Source organism: Periophthalmus magnuspinnatus, chromosome 13, assembly GCF_009829125.3.
Source record: "Periophthalmus magnuspinnatus isolate fPerMag1 chromosome 13, fPerMag1.2.pri, whole genome shotgun sequence".
In the NCBI taxonomy this organism is placed as follows: Eukaryota; Metazoa; Chordata; class Actinopteri; order Gobiiformes; family Gobiidae; genus Periophthalmus; species Periophthalmus magnuspinnatus.
In genome coordinates, this window is record NC_047138.1 from 845,376 (window position 1) to 859,384 (window position 14,009).

The 14,009-nt window shown below is 43.9% G+C and overlaps 1 protein-coding gene across 1 annotated transcript in view; it reads left to right on the forward strand.

Moving 5' to 3' along the window:
• The window catches only part of igsf11 (immunoglobulin superfamily member 11), a 207,726-nt gene that overhangs the window by 164,398 nt on the left and 29,319 nt on the right, over window positions 1-14,009 (forward strand). Inside the window, exon 3 of the mRNA XM_055226133.1 lies at window positions 10,842-11,005. Coding sequence (XP_055082108.1) covers window positions 10,842-11,005 — 164 coding nt within the window. The remainder of the gene's footprint in view (window positions 1-10,841; window positions 11,006-14,009) is intronic.

The window sequence follows — 14,009 nt, forward strand, 5'->3', positions numbered from 1 at the left end:
AAAAACTGTTGGTTCATTCTGAATTACACACAGTATTTCATCGTTCTTTACTAAGAACGATGAAGAATAACTAAGTGAAGTGTAGTTTTTATAAAGTGTTTGTCTGATCATTTGTTTTAATAGATGATTTTTTCAGACCACGGTTTAGTTTGTTTTGTGTTTTGTTTTTTCACTGCTCGTTCGCGCTCTTCCTCAGACCGGTCACATGACGTGAGCTGGTTTTGGCGCTGTCTTCCTCCCGTTGCAGGCAGGACGACAGCGCCATCTGCAGTCCGACTTCTTCAGGACAGTATCTCAGGCGTGTGAGAGTAAAAAAAAGCCCCTCGTCCTGGTTTAGTTAAAACATTGTGTTCATAATTTGCACATTTTCTCAGCCTAAACCTGCACAGTTTTATGAAATCTAGAAATAAAACAGTCTTCCCTCTAAATTATGTCGTCTTTAAGCTGTGGGCGTGTCTGTAAAATGTGTTTAAAGAATCTAAAAACTGATTCAAAATGAGAAGGAAAGACCTGTATTTGCTTTGAGCTCGTCATTAGTGATGCGTAACAGCTGTGGATCTGGTTTTGACACGAATCCAAATAATACTACGGTAAATAACAAATAATACTACGGCAAGTAACGTCAGTACTGATAGTGACGACTTTTGTATTAAAATGCATCGAAAACCTTTAATAATTTGACGTTGGTTTGATTATCTTTGCTCCGCCGCAGTTTGAACTCATCTAAAAACAGATAAATGTTCACGTTAGTTTATTTTCCATTCGCCAGTTAAAAACGTGAAGCTGCAGATGAGCTAAAATATAAACAAACTATTAAAAAAAACATATGAGAGTTTATATTTTTGGCACCTCCGTCAGTGCTGATACATAAATATTTGCGATAAATCTTCTCATAACTTCAAATCATATCCAGTATCGGTGACACTTCCTCTCCTGTTCATCCCGTGTCCAAAGATTCCAACTCAGTGAATGTTAAAGTGTTTCCATAAATCACTTCCTTCTCCTCGTTACAGTCGTCCGTGACCCCCGCTGGGACGAGCTCACGCCTCTCTCCTCTCGCCGGGCGCATTTTAAGCCCCGCGTCTCTCGTACCTGTCATGTATCGGCCGATAACAGCGAGCGGCGGACGGTTTGGACCCACATGGACACGTGGGACGTCCCGTTTGCTGTCGGTCAGACCGGCCTCGGGGCTGCTCCGGGCGCACGGTCAGAGCGAGATGTTTGTCGACCAAAAAATAGCAGAGCTGGTCGCGGTCGGACTGTGAGAGATGGACATTTACATTATACATGATTCATCTGAGCCTCCGGGCAGACGGGTCGTTCTGCAGGACGAGTTTTTAGAGACGGTTAAACCCACAACCGACACGTGGCTGTACCAATGTTTGTTTCCACGTATCAGAACTAAAACGGTTCTGCTTCCTCTCTCTCTGTGTATAAATATGTCATAAATCGGACCTCAGAGTGTGGAAATGAGACTGTCGCTCTGGATCTGCGGCGAATTAACCAGAGTTTTACTGTTTAAGAGTCAGAAAAAGAGCCACAGCTTCACCTTTGACCTTTAGTTTTACTCTGGATCTGGTTTTAGTCCAGAATAAATGACTTCAGACCTGCTTCAGTCCGGGTTTAGACACATTCTACACAACTTTGATCAGGATTGTCAAGATTATTCAGTTAATAATTGTGATAAGTCAAGTTTTTTTGTTCTTTTTGTTCATTTAATCTGGTTTATGTTAAATTTACTTTATCGATCGTCATGTTTTTAGTTCTCAAGGCGGTTTACCTGGAGGAAAGGTGATCTATTTGACGACAGAAATGAAAGAAAGTGAAGTATCTGCTGCGTTAGCTCCGGTTGATAATGTTTGTCCACAGATCTGATGGTTAGTGGTTCAAGTCCCGCTCTGAGTGATTACTAAATCTGTTTACTACGTTAAACCTTATCTGAGTGAAATGACAACATGGTGTGATAATATTTACCTGCTCGAGCGCAGTTTTAAGACATAACTAACTGATAAAAACTAAAATTGCTGATCAAAGTTATTACATGGCTTGTTTTTCTGCCTGGCAACAAGTGACATCACAAAACCCAAGTAGTACAAGTTATAGAAAAAAAAATCTTCCATTTTGTCAAACTCTGTTAATGTCACAGCAATGAGAAAAACAGTGTCTCTGTGTGCTCTGGTGTGTGTCTCTGTGTGTGTCTCTGTGTGTCTCTGTGTGCTCTGGTGTGTGTCTCTGTGTGTGTCTCTGTGTGTCTCTGTGTGCTCTGGTGTGTGTCTCTGTGTGTGTCTGTGTGTCTCTGTGTGTGTCTGTGTGTCTCTGTGTGTCTCTGTGCTCTGGTGTGTGTCTTTGTGTGTGTCTCTGTGTGTGTGTGTCTCTGTGTGTGTCTCTGTGTGTGTCTCTGTGTGTGTCTCTGTGTGTGTCTCTGGTGTGTGTCTCTGTGTGTCTCTGGTGTGTGTCTCTGTGTGTCTCTGTGCTCTGGTGTGTGTCTCTGTGTGTGTCTTTGTGTGTGTCTCTGTGTGTGTCTCTGTGTGTGTCTCTGTGTGTGTCTCTGTGTGTGTCTCTGGTGTGTGTCTCTGTGTGTCTCTGTGCTCTGGTGTGTGTCTCTGTGTGTGTCTTTGTGTGTGTCTCTGTGTGTGTCTCTGTGTGTGTGTCTCTGTGTGTGTCTCTGTGTGTGTCTCTGTGTGTGTCTCTGTGTGTGTCTCTGTGTGTGAATGTGTGTGGTCCATTGTTGTAAAACGTGTTGAGTGTTGAAGGTGGTAAATCGCTGTATAAAAACGCCGTTTGACCGTTTCATTTCCCGTGAACCATTTTAAATCCTGATGTTTTCTCACAAAAATCATCTCACTCAAATATAATATTGCGCCATCCTCTCGTTCGGTCCATCCTCTCGTTCTGTCCATCCTCTCGTTCGGTCCATCCTCTCGTTCTGTCCATCCTCTCGTTCGGTCCATCCTCTCGTTCGGTCCATCCTCTCGTTCGGTCCATCCTCTCGTTCGGTCCATCCTCTCGTTCTGTCCATCCTCTCGTTCGGTCCATCCTCTCGTTCTGTCCATCCTCTCGTTCGGTCCATCCTCTTGTTCGGTCCATCCTCTCGTTCGGTCCATCCTCTCGTTCGGTCCATCCTCTCGTTCGGTCCATCCTCTCGTTCGGTCCATCCTCTCGTTCGGTCCATCCTCTCGTTCTGTCCATCCTCTCGTTCGGTCCTTCTCTGTACAGTGTGTAGTCATTTTTTAGCGTCACATCCTGCACAAAGTAACTGACAGTCGTATTTAAACATCAGTTCTCGCTCGTCTTCTCTGCAGGTAACACTGAGCATTCGCGACGCCCTCGTGGTCCTATTGCGGCGTTAAACCGCCCTCGTCCGCCTTTAGCGTTCTCTCGTCTCTCTTAGCGTTGTCTTTGAACACTGTGGGCTATGGAAATGTTATCTGCGCGTCCACATGTGACAGAGGCGGCTTACCACTGAGCGCTCGCGTATCAAACCCTTAACAGCGCGCTTTCTGGAGGAGTGCTTGACTACCGGACACGCTCGCAGCTTTGGCAGAACAAGCGCGCAACGATGAGGCAACGCCAAGCAACCGCGCGCTCCTCTTTAGGTCGGTAAGCTGTCGAGCCATCTCATAGCTCTCCTTAGACGTGTCCCTTAAGGGCCGCCGTACACATGCTCGATCGCTTTTGAGTCAGAGCTGCGAGGGACGGTGGGCGGTGTCGCTGGCCGGGTGGGCATGTGTCCCCCGCGCTGTGCATATATTTTCACGCAGTATGTCCGTCAGTCGAGGGAAGAAAGTGCAAGTTTGTAAAATATTGGGCCGTAGGAGGTTTTTTACGGGCGGAGCGTGCGGCGGGCTCCTGATTCAGTGCTTTGGAATGGACCCTCCAGCTGTTGTAGACCTCAGAGAGACGCTAGAACAAGCCTCACGGGCGAAAAGACGCTCCTTCCATCTTCATTACCGCCAAACGAGTTTCTGTGTTCGCCCCGTGTGAGCTAAGAAACTGTTCTTTCAAAGTGATGTCTGTGTGTGTCTTAAAATTTAGAAAAAAACATGTGCAAAACCTTTATTTTACCAGTGATACGCCAGTTATGAGGCAGTTAGGGTGAGATTATCAGGACTAAACTCACACTCGTCCTCGTTTTGAATCCAGTTTTAAATGGTAAAGTAGATTTGACCTTTGACCCTGTTCTAGTCCTGGTTTAGTTTCAGGTTTAGCTCCACTTCAGTCACAGTTTTGACGTGGTTCTAAATCAGATCAAAACCTGATTAAGCCAAAAATATTAAAGACCCTCGTCGGCGTTTACAGATGATTCACTGGAGTTTGGTCTCGATTAATAATATTCACCGGACGTTGTATTAAGTTGTTTCGGGGTTGTAATATTTTGCATGGAGCTGCTGATTTTTAAAGAAAATAATTTCTTTAGCGACTACAGAGTCATTTTAAAGTGTCCAGAGAATCGCCGCAGTGTCGACTTGAACGATGAACATTTTACACAAATCAACCAACTTTATATCAGATTTTAGTGGAATAACTTTCTTAAATTCTTCATTGAAATGAGTCGGATTGTGCTTAAATGGGACGAGTCCACGGAAAGTGCAGTTTGGAGCGTTTAGAGGACAAAGTGGGCGGGGCAGGATAAGAGGACAAAGTGGGCGGGGCAGGATAAGGTCAATATCGACTTAATGTTCAGTTTATGAAGCTGGAACAATATTTTTTGGGGTCAGTATTTATCATTTGTCACTTTTTCTTTGTCTCTTTTGTCACGTCCATAATGTGAAGTGACTCAGGACTGACTCTGTGTTTGTCAAGATTTTGTCTCTTAATTAAACTTAACCTTTGTCTCTTTAGTTTTAAACTGCACGTTACCTTTTGTTTAAATATTTGATCTCCCTTTTGTTTTAGTTTACCCTGTTCATTCAATTACTTCTTTATTTTACCAATTTTCCAGGTTGGTTTTGTTACTTCCCTGATCCTAAAAGAGCTGGTCGTAACAATTGGGACATTTTTAGTCATTTTCTTTGCTTTTATATAATATACAAGCCGTAGAAGTTTGTAAATATCTTTTTCATGGACAATTACAGACGCAAACTAAGTGTTAAAGTGTCTCATCCTGCTGTTTATCATGATTTTTAACAATATTACTCATCTAGAATAGTTTTGTGTGGTTTAAATCTGCTTTTGTTTCAATATTATCGTTAATTGTCTATTTATTTACTCCGTCAGCTCGTCACACTTAAACGTTTGTTATCGTGACAGACCTGACGGAGACAAGGCGGGTGGAGCATCAGGAACAAACTGCAAACCTTCTGACTGGTGGCGAACGGCAAAAACAGTTGAAACTCCACGTGAGCTGATAAAGTTCTTCCACGTTCCTTCTGCTCTTCGCTCGTTTTCCCTGGACGTTGAGCAGCCGCACAGACGCGACGTCGTTAGGGAGAAAACGTCTCACGACTTCCATCTTTTTTTTTACTGTTAATCCTCCAATAAGAACGCAGATGGATGGCCCTGAGGAAGTGCACGTTGTGGGCAGAGGATGGAGATGAGATTAAAGCAGCGTCTTTATAAGGACGCCGTGTTTATGGACGTCATGAGGGCTAATGGTCAGGTCATTAACTGGACTGAGGCAGTGCAGACGCAGAGCCACATCTCAACTGTGCGGTTTATGTGTGAGGGCGGGATTATACAGGCGGCGTTATTATTTAAATACACGGAAAATTGAGTTTTATAAGTGACAAGTCGTCTTTCCTGTGAACTGTGGACTGGCACAGGCTAAAATGCACAATCTGACTCTATTTCTCTTATAACACGTTTGATATTTCTTTACTTTATGATGTTTAAGGTGGTAATAGGAGAACGTTTATCCCGATAACAAAGTGGACAGCAGTTAAAGGCCCATATTATGCTGTTTCTGATCTAAATTATAATATAATAAACCTCGATCCAGATTAATAATAAAGTGTAAATTAAACTAAACACAGCTCCACGTCTGTTTCTGAGGAGGTTACAGTGTGAGAACGTGGGTTAAAGAGTCAGTTTTGCATAATATAACTTCCATTCCAAAAGAAAAACTACTTTAATCTGTTGATATTGTTGGTTTAGATTATTTTGTATCTGTCACACGTCAGAAAAGGGCTTAGGCTTGTCTCAAAAAATAAGAAATATGTTAAGAAACTATTTGGATTTACTCAAATAGGCCACGTGTTTTTCTCAGGCACTTTGTTTTAACTCAGTTGTGCATAATCCTTTTCACCACAGAGTTAAAGACATAGATTCATTTAAAGACGATCACAGGGTTCAGATTCATAAACTCTCCAACTTTACGACGCCTTTGGACATTGAAACAAACTCTGAGAATCGTTTAAGAATCAAACCCACGACCTCTTTGCTCCTTTGGTTTAGAGCATTTTGTTTTTATTTGTCAGTTCCTTTTTGGTTTAAAGTGCGTTTGACAAACACACAACATCATCATTCATAAGACGCACATTTAGTTTAAACTAATACAACACGACAGCCCGGATATAAAGATTTATTATGGAGCATTTCAAACAACACAATGCATTCTGGGTAAATGTATGTGTCTGATAAACAGAGAAAGGGAGGAGAGAGAGGGAGGGAGAGAGGGAGGGAGAGAGGGAGGAGAGGAGAGAGGGGGGAGAGGGAGGAGAGCGTGAGGAGAGAAGGGGGAGAGTGAAAGGAGAGGAGAGGAGGAGGAGAGAGGGAGGAGAGAAGAGGGGAGGAGAGAGGGGGGAGAGAGGAGAGAGGGAGGAGAGCGTGAGGAGAGAGGGAGGAGAGTGAAAGGAGAGGAGAGGAGGAGGAGAGAGGGAGGAGAGAAGAGGGGAGGAGAGCATGAGGAGAGGGAGGAGAGTGAAAGGTGAGGAGAGAGGGGGAGAGCGGGAGGAGAGGGAGGAGAGGGAGGAGAGTGAAAGGAGAGGAGAGGAGGAGGAGAGAGGGAGGAGAGAAGAGGGGAGGAGAGCATGAGGAGAGGGAGGAGAGGGAGGAGGTCCAGCAGGTTTTGGGCTGATACGGAGCAACAGTATGATACAGAGTATGTCAGAGGAAAAGAGGACAATTTAAGTGACTGACTTGTCTCAGGAACATGCTGTTGTTTTGTTTGGAATGTTCCACAGCTTGGCATTAATCTGATCTGTCTTGTATTTAGTTGATCTGGAAGGTCTGTACCTTAAAAAACATACATTCTTATAATGAGTGAGGCGCTACAAACAGGAAGTGATCATGGACGCACTTCCTGCTCCATCGACTCTGGCTCCAGTTCACCCTCTGTGTCCTCTCTGTGTCCTCTCTGTGTCCCCTCTGTGTCCCCTCTGTCCTCTCTCTGTCTCTGCTGCTTCAGACTCATTCTGGTCTTAAATGTTCGTATTAACCCTCTACATGATCCTGGGGTTTTTATTTCACTATTGTGTCTGTAAATCAAGATCTGAACATTAAAAACAGACAAATCAGGTCCTTCTGTCCCCGAGGTCGCTCCTGTTAGATTGTCAGCCTCGTTACGCCTCCTGCTCCTGCTAAACCAGAGGTGCAGGTGGAAAGGGGCGTTACCTTCAGCATCCTCGCTCCTGATTGGCTGTTTCGTTGCTATGACACCTGCTCTGAACGCTGTGGCGACGTCACACTCACTCAGTCACTTCTTTATACAGTTTATAGTGAAAATAGACACGTTTAATGCCTCTATGGAACATTCTAGACAAAGAAATAACAAATAACAAATGGAAACCAGGAGATTCAACAGTATTTAACACACTTTAATCTGATATTGTTGATTTTGTGTCGTACTTACGTATTTATTCAAGCTCAGGATTACCTCACACACGCACTGACTTTACCTCCAAACCACGACGCGTTACTCTCCTCCCTCTCGTCCTGCGTTACACTCGTCTGTACCTTCTGATTGTGAGTGTGTGACATTTGCCTCGACGCCAGATGACAAACGCGTGGTCACGGGGGCTGCTGTTTGTGGCATGACCATCGTCCGACATTATCGCTAACAAGGACGATTCACAGGACATGATCAATTACGGCTAATCACATCAGTGCCAGCGTCCGCCTCACCACGGTCCGATAAGGAGACTTCCCACCGCGCTTTTTGGACAGCGATACATGCTCGTGGGGGAAGATCTAACTTAATTTGAAGCGTAATGTCTTTAGCTGGTCTCGAAATAGGATACAGCATGGACGCATTTGTCTCTGTGAGTCTGTTGTACCTGACAGCTGTGTCCAGATGAGGTGGGCGGGCCTTCAGCGGCGTGGGCGGGTCTTCAGCGGCGTGGGCGGGTCTTCAGAGGTGTGGGCGGGTCTTCAGAGGTGTGGGCGGGTCTTCAGCGGCGTGGGGGGTCTTCAGAGGTGTGGGTTTGTCATGTAGCACGATACGTTTATAAACAGGAACTGGTTTAAGACGAGAAAAAGCGAGAATATGAAGTGATAAGCCGTTAACGCGAAGCTCGAGATCAGAAGTGACGGAGACTTTTCTGTGGCAGCGCCCGGTCGACACAACAGCGCCCTCTGCCTGTCAGATCCTCTCAGGCTTTAACGCAGTTTTAGACTGAAAACCCACCTCTTTTCCCTGGTATTTAACACTAACTAGTCAAGATTTTGTGTTTTCTTCTTTTCCTATGTGTGGTATTTCATTTATTTATTTATTTTGAGCTCATTTACCAAGTATGCTTAAAGCGCAATTCACATTTTTTTTCTTGAAAAGGAAAGAAAAAACATCTGTATATTTGTTTTTTGTTGATTTTTACGTGACGCACTTTGGGCAGCTTAAGTTATTTTAAATGTGTTGGATAAATAAACATGAACTGAATTAAATACAGCTGATTTTACTCTTGATTTGAATTAAATACAGCTGATTTTACTCTTGATTTGAATTAAATACAGCTGATTTTACTCTTGATTTTAATTAAATACAGCTGATTTTACTCTTGATTTGAATTAAATACAGCTGATTTTACTCTTGATTTTAATTAAATACAGCTGATTTTACTCTTGATTTTTAAACCACAGTAGGAGGTATGTAAATGTGTCGTATCTGTTTATTTCTCACAACTTTTGCATCATTTTTGTCTTTAGAACAGCGCAGCCAATCAGAACGCTACGAGAAATAAAAACTTTGACGAACGTGTTTGTCGCCTCGTTTTAAAACAGTTTGGATCGACTTTGCCGTTTTATTTATTGACATTAAAATGACACACGTGAGCGTTTAGTGACTTATGGGTTTATTCAGACCTTCAGAAGTGATTTGATGATTTATTTACCTCGTCGTCGTTGCCACAGTCGTTAAGATCCTCCTCGCTTCATTAAGATCGGAGGATTTGTGGATAAAATGTGGATACGTGTGCGTGGAGTTTGCATGTTCTTCCTGTGTGTCCGTGTTTCCCTCTGGACACGCCTCAAGTGACAGATCCACTGAAAATAAATAAATAATACACACACACTTGAGCTTGCATTTATTTATGAAGTGTATTAACTGTTAGTATTTCTGACAGTTACTCTCTTGGTACTTTAGGAAGAAGCTCCGACGACAATATCTTTGCAAAAAAAAAAAAGAGAAAAAAAAAGAAAAGAAAAATATAGAAAAAAACAAAAGCAGAACAAAGATTGACGTTCCAGTTCTTTACAAAATGTCCAAACAGTGTGAGAATCCTCGGTTGTCGGGTTTATATCGCACTTTTTGGACACTCGGAGATGCTTTACACTGCGTTATTCATTCATTCATAAAATACTATTCTAGCCACAGCTGCCCCAGGACAGACCGACAGAAGTGAGGCTGCAAATATGTGTCTTCGGCCGCTCCAACCACCTCCAGCCCTCACACACGAACACTCGTTTCGTTCTAGGTAATGTGTGTGAAGTGCTTTGCCTAAGGACACAACACCATTTTTTTTGTGCTAGTTTTTGCCACTAGCGCCCCCTGTGGCCGCTGGTATAAGGTTTTGAGGATGTTTGGCCGCAGAGTTTGAGGACGTGATGTTCTCGGGAGACGCTCGGTCGTGTTTTCACATTAAACCTCTGCATATTTCATGTGATCCTCCGCAGTTTGAGTCGTGTTTGTTTGGCTGCCCAGAAACCTTCAAACACTTGGATTATAAAGCTTATTTTGGTGCAATTGACAGCTGACAGTATCATGTTTTTGTATTTAAAATAAGTGCAATTAATATGACTGAGACTTGACATTTTTCTGCTGAACGTTGGTGTAATTGTGTCGTTATTTTGACTGTTTTTCTCGCTTTATCGCAGCTCGTCGTTTAAAGTGTTTGTAGCGATGTGGAAATAAAGCGTATATTTTCATTTTGACACGTCGGATAAGGTTTCATTTGGTTGTCTACAATGTTTTGCGTTTCAAGTGGCGTCTCAAAATATGTGCGAGCAGACGGGAGACGCTGAAAGCAGTTTGGATTTCAAAACAAAAAAAAGTTAAATTTAACGGTAAGAAAAAGAAAAAGATGACGCACGAAGCACAAACTGAGACCGAGTTTGAACCGTGTAGCGTTCAGTGTCTGATAGTTTGGTAATGTAAATATTGGCACTTTATTGTTTAATTATGGACGATATAGTTGATTTTCAAATTTTGCATATCTCCAAAACGACAGTTGTGTCATTATACATTTTTAAATAGATCTTCCACCTCCAGTACGATCCGTCTTTTCTTTAAAAACACTGAAAAACTAAACACTTTACCTGTTTTCCTCATTTTAAATGGTCCAGAGCTGCATCGCACTAATTACAGTTCATCTCAGGTCCATCAGGACATGTCTCCTTGGTCAGTTATCAGTTTGTCCCTGTCCTCCGCTGCAGCGCTCTCATCCCCCTCTCCCTCTCTCCTCTCTCTGCAGTGTTTGTGGGGGCCCTGGACGTGACCGTGTCCCAGAGCAGCGTGCAGGTGGCTCGGGGCCAAGCTGCCGTCCTGCCCTGCTCTTTCACCACCAGCGCCGCACTCAACAACCTCAACATCATCTGGATGGTCATCCCGCTGTCCAACGCCAACCAGCCCGAGCAGGTACGTCCCCGGGTCCGTCCAGGTCCCGTCCAACTCGACTGGACGGTGTGGAGTGTGGAGGGTCGTGGAGATAAATGTGTGGCTCTTTCACACCAAGTACCACAGAAAAGATTTACTACCAGATTTAAATCAAGTGTAGAGCAGGACTGGCCCAGGTCTCATCTGTCTCTGTCTCTCCCTTTATCTTTCTATGTCTCTGTATTTCTCTGTCTCTCTCTCTGAGTTGTCCAGACTCATCGTAGCTCAAAATGTGGTAGCTCCCCTGTCGTTCACTGCTGCAGTCCTATAGTTTGAAGCTTAGGCACTTTGAACAGTGAAGGAAGTCCCCCCCCAAAAAAACAAAAAAAAGGACCAACTCATGGAGAAAATGGTCCCACCTCATGACATCACCTGGTGGATCACAGCATTTTGACCTCTGAGAATGTCTTATAATAATATAAAAATAACTACCTTAAGTTTTACATCTTCCCTCATTTCCATATGCTCTCTCTCCCCCTCTCTGTCTCTCACTGTCTCTCTCTTCTCTCATTTCTTTCTGCTCTTTCTCTCTGTCTCGCTCTCTCTCTCTTCTCTTTCTCTCTCTTTCTCTCTGTCTCTCCTCATTTCCTTCTTCTCATCTTAAACATGTCTTGCGTCCTCACTGTACATGTCCTTCAGCTCTCTCTCTGTCTCTCTCTCTGTCTCTTTGTCTCTCTCTGTCTCTTTGTCTCTCTGTTCATCTTAAACATGTTTTTCGTCCTCACTGTACATGTCCTTCAGCTCTCTCTCTCTCTCTCTGTCTCTCTGTCTCTTTGTCTCTCTGTCTGTCCATCTTAAACATGTCTTGCGTCCTCACTGTACATGTCCTTCATCTCTCTCTCTGTCTCTCTCTCTCTCTGTCTCTCTGTCTCTGTCTCTTTGTCTCTCTGTCCATCTTAAACATGTCTTGCGTCCTCACTGTACATGTCCTTCATCTCTCTCTCTGTCTCTCTCTCTCTCTGTCTCTCTGTCTCTGTGTCTGTCCATCTTAAACATGTTTTGCGTCCTCACTGTACATGTCCTTCATCTCTCTCTCTGTCTCTCTCTCTCTCTGTCTCTCTGTCTCTGTCTCTTTGTCTCTCTGTCCATCTTAAACATGTCTTGCGTCCTCACTGTACATGTCCTTCATCTCTCTCTCTGTCTCTCTCTCTCTCTGTCTCTCTGTCTCTGTGTCTGTCCATCTTAAACATGTTTTGCGTCCTCACTGTACATGTCCTTCATCTCTCTCTCTGTCTCTCTCTCTCTCTGTCTCTCTGTCTCTGTCTCTTTGTCTCTCTGTCCATCTTAAACATGTCTTGCGTCCTCACTGTACATGTCCTTCATCTCTCTCTCTGTCTCTCTCTCTCTCTGTCTCTCTGTCTCTGTGTCTGTCCATCTTAAACATGTTTTGCGTCCTCACTGCACATGTCCTTCAGCTCTCTCTCTGTCTCTGTCTCTCTCCCCTTGTCTCTGTGTCTTTGTCTCTCTGTCCATCTTAAACATGTCTTGCGTCCTCACTGCACATGCATCATGTGGACGTCCAACATGTTCAGTCCAAACAGGTACAAATCGACTGTTGGTCAAAGGTGTGGTCAGACACAGCACCAGGAGACGAGGGGTCAGTCTGTCTCTGAGCTCTGAAACTCTGGAGCATTCAGTGCATCTACAGCGCCCCCTACACCACCACACTGGATATTGATCCCGTTGGTGACAGGACTAAAGCTGAAACTGTCACACTGATCGATCTGTGACTGGATCAGGATAAACACAGCTGGTTTTCTTCAGTTTATAACATGGTGCACTTGTGTCTTTGATAAAAACGCAGCAGAATCGTCCCGTGCGTTTTGTCTCGGTGATGTGTCTGACCACACCTCGCTCATTTCTGTAGAAGCAGTAGAGCGTAGAGCGGATAGAGCTGACCTTTGAGCCGTAGTATGTCACTGTGTTAAATCTTTACAAATGTCATGTGTCTTTGCTCTTTGTAAAGGATCTGGGATTGTTTTAGTAAAAAAAAAAAAAAGAAAACTGAGCTGTGAAGTGAAGCCGAGACGCTGTGATATAAATATTTTTTGCAGTTTTTTTTTTGCAGTTTTTATTATTCACAGAAGTCGCTGGCATAACTCAATCTACATGATACTACGGCACATTATTATGAACCAGGGGCGATGTGTTTCCAGTGTAGATCCATTGTGGTTTACCATCTAAAAATAACCCACAAAGAATCAGCTTTATTTTTATATTATTCTCTATGTTTTTGTCTGTAAAACCCCTCACCACACACTTTATACACTTTTCTCACACAGGCGTTAACATTTTCTCACATTTCTCTCTCGTTTAAACTCTCTCAAAGTTCAAACCTTCGTAGGCGTCTTTGTCGGTGCAGAACGTTTCATCGACATTGTGGGTTTTGTCGAGGAGAAAACAAATCGCAAACGTACAGCACTTCAGAGTCACACTGAGATCCAACGTTTATGTAAATTTGTCCGAACACATTCTGTACTGGACAGGAGACACGGCACGGAGGAGACTGATGGACAATGGTCTACAGTCCAACAGCCAATCAGGACGCACGACACAATGGTCTACAGTCCAACAGCCAATCAGGACGCACGACACAATGGTCTACAGTCCAACAGCCAATCAGGACGCACGACACAATGGTCTACAGTCCAACAGCCAATCAGGACGCACGACACAATGGTCTACAGTCCAACAGCCAATCAGGACGCACGACACAATGGTCTACAGTTCAACAGCCAATCAGGACGCACGACACAATGGTCTACAGTCCAACAGCCAATCAGGACGCACGACACAATGGTCTACAGTCCAACAGCCAATCAGGACGCACGACACAATGGTCTACAGTTCAACAGCCAATCAGGACGCACGACACAATGGTCTACAGTCCAACAGCCAATCAGGACGCACGACACAATGGTCTACAGTCCAACAGCCAATCAGGACGCACGACACAATGCACGTTCATACTCTGGAAAAAAACATG